At 32.6% G+C, this 10,479-nt stretch overlaps 1 protein-coding gene across 2 annotated transcripts; it reads right to left on the bottom strand.

Moving 5' to 3' along the window:
- Window positions 1-1,614: 1,614 nt before the first annotated feature.
- On the bottom strand, window positions 1,615-6,949 carry LOC105783215 (double-stranded RNA-binding protein 1). 2 transcript variants are annotated; one of them, XM_012608535.2, is made up of 6 exons: window positions 6,529-6,949; window positions 5,473-5,625; window positions 4,001-4,242; window positions 3,656-3,875; window positions 2,913-3,095; window positions 1,615-2,144 (listed from the first exon to the last, which is right to left on the bottom strand). In XM_012608535.2, the coding sequence occupies exons 1-6, from the start codon at window positions 6,755-6,757 to the stop codon at window positions 1,810-1,812; spliced, it is 1,362 nt and encodes a 453-aa protein (XP_012463989.1). In that variant the 5' UTR covers window positions 6,758-6,949; the 3' UTR covers window positions 1,615-1,809. The 2 variants fall into 2 exon arrangements, with proteins under 2 accessions (XP_012463989.1, XP_012463990.1); XM_012608536.2 differs by having other exon boundaries at window positions 5,473-5,607.
- Between the last annotated feature and the right edge of the window lie 3,530 nt (window positions 6,950-10,479).

The following is a 10,479-nucleotide window of genomic DNA, read 5'->3' as shown; positions in this document are numbered from 1 at the left end:
TATATTAAAGACATTCTGTCCAAAAAGAAAAGTCTTGGAGAGTTTGAGATAGTAGCCTTGACGAAGAAGTGCAGTGCATTCCTACAATACAATCTAAGTTCTAAAGTAAGCTGGAGGGATTACAAACCTGAGTTAGCAGCTAGACTTAAGATGAACCCAGTGTTCAATGTGTGCATACCAAAACTTATTTGTGTGAATCAAGAGGATCTCAATTGAGGCAAGTCACAATGGGAGCAAGTAAGAGTGGTGGCCTCTTACGATTGAAATGCACAAGAGAGAAATACAGTTTGAGTTAGGCGACGACAGAGACATAAGCCAAGTCAAATGTTTCGAGGAGCGAAACTACCCAACAAAGAGACTAGTTGAGAATCAGTCGAGGCATCAAGATCGTTCCAAGACGAGCCAAATCAGTGTCATTCCGAGGACATGATGGGGGCGTTGCGAGAATGGGTAGGGGAAAATGTCACAGGCCATGGATCAAAGCCCATAACCAATACGTATGGAATATCCCACAGAGGTCAACAAATGAAATGGGGCTCATTCGACCCACTTGAACTAGCCCGATTTGTGGAATATAAGCGTAACCCCATCTACTTGAATCCTGGTTGAATTGAAATACTCCAGTAAATTGTGTTTTACTAGGATAATTCTTGTAAATCCTAAAGGATAAACATGTATAGAATTTAAATCCCTTAGGCTCTCTTATTGTAGATGGGAACTAATTTCAATCATTGATGTAATTCGATATGTGCCATTAGATCTAGGGGAGCTCAACTACAAATAGAGGTCTCCCCCTTCATTTGTAATCACTTCATTCTTTCTGAGTTAATATATTGAGAGCATTTTCTCAAACACTTGGTGTGCATTCTCTTTTTGTGGCTTTGCTTTGTACGTAGCTTCTTCCTTTTCAGAGTTTGTTTCCACTTTGCTTCGATGCCTTTGAGAATTTCTGCAAGAATTCTCAATTTTCAAGAGTAAAACTTAGTCAGATTTAAACCCAAGAAATTGCCTAAAGCCACACGATTTGCCAAATAAAAGGTCTAGCCTCGTGACAAACGTTCAAGCTTAGTCAAATTGCATTTTTATCCATCCTACTTAAAAAATGGGTAAATTAATATTACATAAAATCAAAGAGCAAAGTGATTATTCTATTAAAAATTACTTTCAATTCTACTTTTAAAAGTTGATCCTTGTATATCAACATAAGATGCACGTGACACACCACATGTCACTTGTTTATTATTCTATCAACCAAGTCAATTTTTAACAATATAGATAGATGATTTTTTTAACAAAAATAATCAATTTACTCTATTTAACATATAAAGAATAATTATCCATTTTTGAACAAAACATAACTCACTTTTAGCCCACCAATACCAAACACTAGACTACTACTTTTACCCTACCAAACACTGGACTACTTATTCCTAATGTTATTAGGAAACATTTTAACTTTGCCGTATCAATCAAACGATGTATCATTGAACAAATTGCTGAAAAAATAACAAGCACCAAACAGGTAAACATTTATTTTAGAAGAAAATTAATAAAAAAAAAATCATGAATTTCCGATCCCTTCAGACATGAGGCATTGCCAAAACATTATCCAAATTTAGAATATATGGATACGATCTTATTTTATTTTATTAATAATTTAAAAAGATCATACTCATCTCATGTCTTGTCCAAGTCGTGAGCAAATTTATGGTTGCAAACAAATACATACATATGAAAACTCATTTCAGAACTCATAATTCTAGTTAAGAACCTGATCGCTTAAACCGTAAATATTAGGTTCATTGAAAGTCACTGGTTTGGATCAGATCCAAGCTTTACGGCAACCCAAACGTTGTCACTCATTGGCAGAACAGTGCTACCTGCAGGAAACTTCATGTTCGGTACCCGTGGACGAACTATGATCCTGTTGCAAGATATGCTACTCATTTCAACATGCTGCTTCATTGAATCCTCAACTAAATTTGTTGTCACCCAGTGATTAGACGGAATATTAGCTGTTGAGGGGTTATCTTCCGGCAGAGGATGATCAGACAAAATCGGTGAGGATGGACTACTTTCCCAATCAGTAGTCATCTCTGGTTGTGGGAATTGATCAGAGTGATGATCCATAAACGTTACATGAACTGCAATCAATCCACGCGAAAATGTTACGAGGAACATGGCTTTAACAAAATATACGTCAGAAGCTAATATTCAGACAGCTTGCCAAACGGTTTGACTACCAAAGATGAATAGATTCACTCTACTCAAATGTGAAAAGTAGGTTTGCGTCTGCACGGATGTTTGCACTCATCAGGGGGCGAAACCCGAAATTTCTTCTAGAGCCAGAGAGACAAAATACAATTTTACTAGTTTTTTAACTTAATATCTTACCATTTTTAAAAGGGCTAAACAATAAATTTACCATTTTTGGGGAAAAGGCACCTGCCTCTCCCACGCCCCCCTGCACTCTTCCATGCAAACAAATAAAAAACGTACATGATAGCATGTTACTTGTGAGTGTCGGTTATATCTCACACAGATATGATCCTCAAAGGGATTATATCCTCATATAACCATGTTGGACACAGTTGTTCGAACATAGGGACTTCATAAAAAACAAAGAGTCAGAGCAACAATAATCATATCTACTAACGAAAATTGTAATTTGGTTCTCAACGTACCCGTTTTATGTTGGCTTTGACAGTCTATCTACCTAGAAATTGAAGAACTAACTTATATCGACGCTGACTATCAGCCATTACAAACATAAAAGCTTCTAGGAAAGATAAACCATTACAAAGCTAAGGAACCAATAAAAATTATTGGCATGCAATTTGAGGAACTTGTCAACCATATACTTATAATTGAATTGGATATTAAAGGATAGAAGTTTCCATAAGAAAAATCACCTCGATCATCCTGCCGATCTGCCCCTAAAGTTGAGCTTGAATTAAGCAATGAACCGGATTTGGATCCAAGATTTTGTTCAGTACCAGCATTGACATTTGTTGGCGAGTGGAAAGATGAGACCACATGCCCTTCCAGCTCATGGTAGGCCGGAGTTATGTTTGTTGAGACCTTATTTGACTTGCCTGAAAATGAAAGCAAAGTTTTAAGGACTATATTTACTCAGGACTGGAGGGAAAATTTCAGAACCGACCATAACACTCACTCATATACACAGACCAGATATTAACATACTGATACAAATAAAACTCAAAAGATTATAGAATTACAAATCTCCAGGCTCGTAAAAACCTTGTGGTCCCGGAACAGGAAACACATGGGGTTTCAGAAACTTGTTACCAAGCTCCATTTAGAGAGAAAATTTTAGACTTAAGATCTCATCTATCCCGGAAAATTAATCCATAGTATTATAGATGATATTTCAGTTTCGTACTAGCAAGAACATCATACACAGATCATCTTTCTCTACTACCAATACAATAAAATTGAGAATTGCATGCCATGGCACTCGAAAATTTATGCCCTTAGAGTAAACATGTCAAACAAATTGTATTTCCCATGTCTTCCAAAAGTCAATTCACCATTCAGTTCGAATTGACAATCAACAAATTGGTGAAAAAGGGATCTTTCTTTTTTCTCTCTTTGCTTTTTGATAAAAAAAAAATGAGGGGGTTAGAAGACGTACACTCTTTAAGCTTAGTGTATGCAACTTTTGCTGCCAAAAACTCAGCTTGCTTTTTGGTTCTTGCTCCCTGTCCAGTGAAAGCCTCTCCTTTCACCTCAACACTGGAAACAAACATTGATGCATGGGCTTCTCCAGATCTAGTTGTGGTGTAAACTGGTAGAGGACAACCTTCCTTCTGCGTTAATTCTTGCAAAAGGTTCTTGAATAAGCTAGAGTCTTCCTGAGGAAGAAAAAAAACATACAAAGGGAAAAAACTCAAGCTCTAGAGATTCACAACTGAACATTTTAAAAAATATCATAAATGCGTAAAACAACAAAGACAAAAACACTCCATTAATCAGTAACCTGGACTTCTTCAATAGCATCTGGTGTTAAACATGATAATGCAACTCTTGCAGCTGCATGTTCAGCTTCCTTTATAGTTGGAAAAAACTCCAAACCCTCATAGGTTTTCTCATCAATAGTGACCTTGCACCTAAAACGACTTGCATGAGGTGGACCCTCAACCTCACAAGAATATACTGGTCGGCTAACATTTCTCTTTTGAGCATAATTTTGCAGTAAATTCTTGTAGAAGTGTTGCATATCTATAAGCTAACAATTCCAAATCAGAAAAACAAAGGAAACACATGAAATACTAAGGATTTCATATTTTTTTTGTTTTGGCTAATGAGCTTTTTCTTTCAACCAAGGGTTTAAATAACAGATTTCAGAAGCATGAAACTACAGTAAAGGAACAGGTAAACATAAATGAAAAATCAAAACATAGACAAACATTTATTCATTGAGAATCCAACTGTGGAAAGAGGTCTACTAATGGACCTTAAGCAATATGTCGAATGCCAAGCAACCCGAATCTAACAGCCTCCTTAATGTTCCAGTGAGACTATCATTCTAATCTGCAGTATTTTTACTTTCTTTAACTCCTAATTGGCTCCAATGTGCACAATGAGCGTTCTAAAACAGAATAGCAGACTTTCTATGTCAGCCCAATCAACTAAAGTCCAAAGAGTCAAACTCGGCACAAATGACATAATTAGCTAGCTAGAGCTAAAACAACTCCGATGGAACTTATGCTTAGTTCAACTCATTGATGTCATGTTTGAGATGGTAAATTTAAATTGTTTTCAGTATAAGTCTCAAAGCTAAACATGAAGCAAATATCAAGGCAAAATAAGCAAATTGATAAGCACATTCACTAGAAGAGAAAATGAATGAAGATAGCTACCGGCACCCTGCAAATATATGAGCTAAAGCTCAATTGTAATCTATGTTGCTCCATCTCTTCATGTCTGACACATATCCGGGTAAGGGTATTGGAATATGATGCTCCAAGGATCCTCCAAATATGTAGAAATATTAGGGGGGAAAAAATAACATACCCATTGCGGACACATACCCATGTCCGACCAAGTCAGGTTTTGATTAACAACGAACCTAATATTAGGTATGAATTTAGCTTTTTTTCTCTGTTGGCTGTTGTGCAAGCAACAAGGCTTGTCTCTCAGCCCGGTTTACCATTAGAACAATATATGTACTGCAGAATATATTTTTACATAAACTGGGGAGAAAAGAAGATTTCAATTTCAGACCAAGTTGACATTTTGTTTTGGACTTAAAGAGCATAATTTTGAGCACTATTAGAGGTTATGAATTCTGAGGACATGTAAGAGAAACGCACAAGGCTACTAATAGGAACATGGACAACAAATAATCATCTTTTACATAATAATTAAACAAACAAGCTATCCGATTTTTCTTTTGGTTTGAGTTGGTAAAACGTTAGGCATGTTCGTATTCAACATAAGTTTTCTGACCTTTAAATTTTTCATTATTGTTGCAAATAGAAGCACAGTCACTGACATGAGAATCTCGACATGCTTCTTGTCTTTCTGGTTGCAGGCTTCTGTTAGTAGTATTACTATCAAAATTTGCAATTGCATTTGAAGAACCTGCAAGAATCACAGAATCTAAAGTACATATGCATCATAAATTTAATTAAACCGTTGACAAGGGAAGGCGGAAAATAAAAATTAAAAGAAAGAGAAAACTTCCAAAAGTTCTATAAAAGTAAAACATGTACTGGTTCCCGAAGTCATACAAAAGAATTAAAAAGCTGAAGGTGCATATAACAACAATTTTATGATCAAATTCTTATCAGCACATTCTAGAGTGAAAAATCAATGAAAGAGCACTGACCTTATAAAATCAAAACAATTACTTTCTAGGTGCATCAAAAGCCCACACTATTTGCCTAAAAGATAAAATCAAAATAGTTTGTTATGAAAGCTATATGACAAGGCCATCGAACTTTTGCTGACCAGCACGATAGTCTAGCATTCAGAGCACCCATTTGAACATAAACAGTTATGAACATAGTTTTTGAGGTCCTTATAACGCTTATTTGAGCATATAAACCAATTCTTTCAGACTTCAAATTGTCCGAAATCAGAAATTTCAAAATGTCAAGTTTCTTTCCTTTTCCCCGTTCCTCTAAGTTAAGAACCCATGGAAAGGGACAATTGTAGAATATGATTCTTTAAAAAAGACAAAAATCGACTTCACCATTAAACGGAAATGGCGAAATCCATTTCATCGATAGCTGTATTCTGCATTTACTCTAAACGACAATGAAATATCAAAATAAATATCAACTGAAACCCAAATAAAGAGAGAAAATTAACATAAAAACAACTGAAAATAACAATAAAACGGGGGGAAATAGATAAAACAGATTGGCTTCCTACAAATTGCATTTCCCTCTAAAACAAAAAATAAAAAAGTTTCTGAAAACACTAGCATGAACAGTTGTTAACAGAAACTGAAGAAAATGAAATATGGGTTTGGCTTATTCTTAAATTAAAAGATGGTACCAGGATCAGGAAGAGGGGGCGCAGTGAAATGAAGGAAAGCGAGATAAGCGGCGTCATTTTGGGCTTCCTTGGAAGACTTGGCCGGATTCTGAGACTGAAACGACATGCCGTTTACATCCACGGTAGCTTCGAATCGAGGATTGTGATCTTGGCCTTGTTTTGTGACGTTGTACTCTGGTAACCTCCATGCTTTCTTCTGGCAAAGCTCTTGCAATCTCGACTTGTACATCTTTCACAGTCCCTCTCTCGAATTTTAACGTGCAAAAACCATGTACTTATAGGAGGGTTTTTCTTTTTGGTATTGATAGGAGTTTGGAAAAGCGATGCAACGAAAAATGATATTTTTTCTACTTATAGTAGGAGCTTTCTTTCTTTTCTTTTCTTTTTACCAGAATTTTCGGTGATTTTGAGCTTGAAAGATGCACAACCCGTGAGTTCTATTAATACATGTATATATTTACATGGATCCTTTTTTTCTCGGGAATTACCCAACTGGATTTAAATTTTTGATACATAGATTACGAACAATCAGTGTCGTTGTTTTAGTTTATGTTGTGCTTTAATAAATAGATGCTATTATTTTACGGATAATATTTTTAAAATTTATTTATGAAAAGTAATTTCATGGTTTATCGGTTGACGGAAAATAAACTTCTTCTCTTATAAGTCCCTTTTCAAAAGCTAAATTCATCTTTTTATTTACAGCCTAATATTATTATATTTTTGTCACCCAAATTTTAAAATTTTAGTTAAATACTTAATGGAAAGTTTTTATTAGCTTAATAATAAATTTAACCTCCAATATTTACATATTTTATTAATTTGATCCTAAATCTAAAAATTTCACAAATTTAATCATCAATGTTTTCAAGATTTGTTATTTAGTTCTACTTCTAATAAATTCAATAAATTTAGTCATGAACATTTACAAAATTTGTTAATTTAATTCTAATTCTAATTCTAAAAGTTAAAAATATTTTAAAAATTCACTTTTGACTAAAAATGATAAAATGATTTTAAAATATCTAAAAGCATAATTAAATTATAAATAAAAAACCAAAACTTATGTATTAAAAAATACAAAAGTATATATATCGAACGATTCAAAAGGAAATGAACACAAAATAGATTGATAAGTATTAGAGAGAGATGAAGTTACACATCCTCATAGGACATGAAATAACAAAGTTATCTCCTTCAATTTAGTTCACTTTTGATTCGATCAACTTGTATTTTCATTTTTTAAATAGATTGATGATTCATTTTTTTTACTTGACATGTCTTCAATAATAACTAAAGTCTCAAAATTTCAGTCTAAAATTAAAAATACAAGTTAAACTGAATCAAGGGAGATAACTTTGTCGATTTCATGACTCATTGGGATGTCTAACTTCATCTCTCTTTAATACTTATCAATCTATTTTGTAATTATTTCATCATTTGAACATAATTAATAATTGTATAAATTAAAATTTATATATAGATGTACGAGTTTATTGTATTTAAATTAAAAGATTCATTTTATTAATTCATATTTTTATATGCAAAATATTTTCACATAACTGACTTTAAGTGAACTATATTGGAATTACCACCATTAATTTGCAAAATTGAAATACTTCGTGTAAGTATTGTATTATAAATATGAGCTATGAGAGTAATTTCTAGTCAATGTGAGATTCAAAATAATTTTTAATGAAAATTGTGAAGAAATTGACACTTATTATAAGGTAAGTGTGAGCATGAGAGTGTTCTCTAACCAATATGGGATTAAAATTAACTTTCTAATAAAAATAGTGAAGTGGGCTATGAGAGTATTCTCTAGTCAATGTGAGGTTAAAATTAACTTTTAAGGAAAATAGTTTAGAAGTGAGCTACGAGTATTCTCTAGCCAATGTTAGATTAAAATTAACTTTTAATGAAATTAGCAAAGCAGTGAGCTATGAGAGTTAGTCAATATGGGATTAAAATTAATTTTTTATGAAAATAAGGAAGAAATTATCATTTATTTATAAGGTAAATATGAAATATGAGAGTGTTCTCTAGTCATTATGGGATTAAAATGAATTTTTAATGAAAATAGTGAAGAAATTGACACTTATTTATAGGGAAAGTGTGAGCATGAGAGTGCTCTTTAGCCAATGTAGAATTAAAATTATTTTTTAATGAAAAGTGATATTTCGGTCAATGTAGGATTACAATTAACTTTTTAATGAAAATAATGAACAAGTGTGCTACGAGGGTATTCTCTTTGATTAATATTAACTTTTAATTAAAACAATGCAAAAAGCCATTTAAGGTAAATGTTTTAACTTTTAATTTCTTGAATTATATCTAAAAAGTATGTAAAAATTTAATTGAGGTCACTTATTTATAAGGTAAATGTGAGACTTTAATTTCTTAAATTATATCTAAGGGTATGTAAAAATTTTATTGAGAATATTTATCAAAACATTTTAGAAAAATAAAATAAAATAAAATAATAAATTATAGTTTTAGATTATTTCCAAACCAATAGAAATATTGTTATTTCTCTCAATTATGAGTTTTTCTCATAAATTTCTTGAAAAAGAAATTCTAGGAAGTTATGAAAATAGTAATAAAATTTACACTTATTTATAAGATAAGTTGAGCTATAAGAATGTTTTTTAGTGGGTTTTTACCCAAATAATATAAATAAATAAAAATCAAAATGGTATGTTGTAACAATTATGTACCAAAATGGTACATTTAGATGGGTGGAGGGTAGTGCATAGGCGGCACCACCCTCATTCTGACACAATACAGTTTAAGAAAATAATAATAATATTTTAGTAGTGGTGCATATCTGATAGGCAGCACCGGTTATGGCTATCTGACAGGCGGCACTGGTGGTGGCTATCTGATTGGCGGTACACCTAGTATATTTCTCCCCTCCCCCCCACTCCCCCATCCGGCTCGTATCAGTTTGAAAAAAAAAATTAGTAGAACAAGAGAGGGAGAAGAGAAGAAAGAAAGAAAAGAGAAAAAGAAAATGTATTATTATTTTTATTGTTATTTTTAAATATAATAGATTATGATAAGAAAAATTATTTTGTTAGTATTATACAATTTGTTTAGTGCTATTTTTATGTTTTGTTTTAAAGTTATTTTGTTTATTGTGATTTGTTAGTAAGTTTTGTGTTTAGATTATTAAGAATGTTATGTTGTAAATTTTTTAATATATTTGAAAGTTTAACTATTATAAAGTAATTGTTAGTTAGTGATAACAATAAGAAAAATAGATAAATACTGAAAATATTTTTGTCATAAATATTGTTAGAAATGGCAATAAATTTGATATTGTTAGAAATGGACTCTTTTCATTCATTAAATTTTTTATCTAAGCATTTTTTTTGTTGTTCGAAATTGTTTTGAGAATTTTTGTTTATTTTTTAACAGATTGAGTATTAAAGATGGATAATCAGTTTTTCGTATGCGTTTATTTCAATGGAGTCATCTTGACAACAACCGTTAGATGTATATTTGAATGTTGGCAACAAATAGCAATGAGATTCAATAGAAATGTCTCGTTCAATGATATGAAGGAAAGGATTAGCGCAAAAATTGTTAGACATTGTGGGAGAAGGATCTCAAAACTTTTCTACAAGTTTCCAGTTTCGACAGATCCCATCAAATTCACCGAAATGGAACTTGTAGACGATGAAAACATGGAAACAATGATCGCTCTTTATTGTGGGAATTGAAGTGACCAAAATGCACTGATTCCCTTATTTGCTGAGTTAGCCGGTGTAGAGCAAAATGAAGATCTCACTGCATATGGTGAAGAACATGGAGCTCAAGAACCGTGCATGGTGGCTCCAATATCGTACGTTGATAGTGAATCAACTATACGCGGGATCGATATCGATCTTAATGTTGCACCCTATATTGATGTGGTTGGTGATGATGGATACGATAGTAGTGATTCTT

The sequence above is a fragment of the Gossypium raimondii genome, chromosome 13, assembly GCF_025698545.1.
Source record: "Gossypium raimondii isolate GPD5lz chromosome 13, ASM2569854v1, whole genome shotgun sequence".
In the NCBI taxonomy this organism is placed as follows: domain Eukaryota; kingdom Viridiplantae; phylum Streptophyta; class Magnoliopsida; order Malvales; family Malvaceae; genus Gossypium; species Gossypium raimondii.
This window is presented reverse-complemented; position numbering and strand designations above follow the sequence as displayed.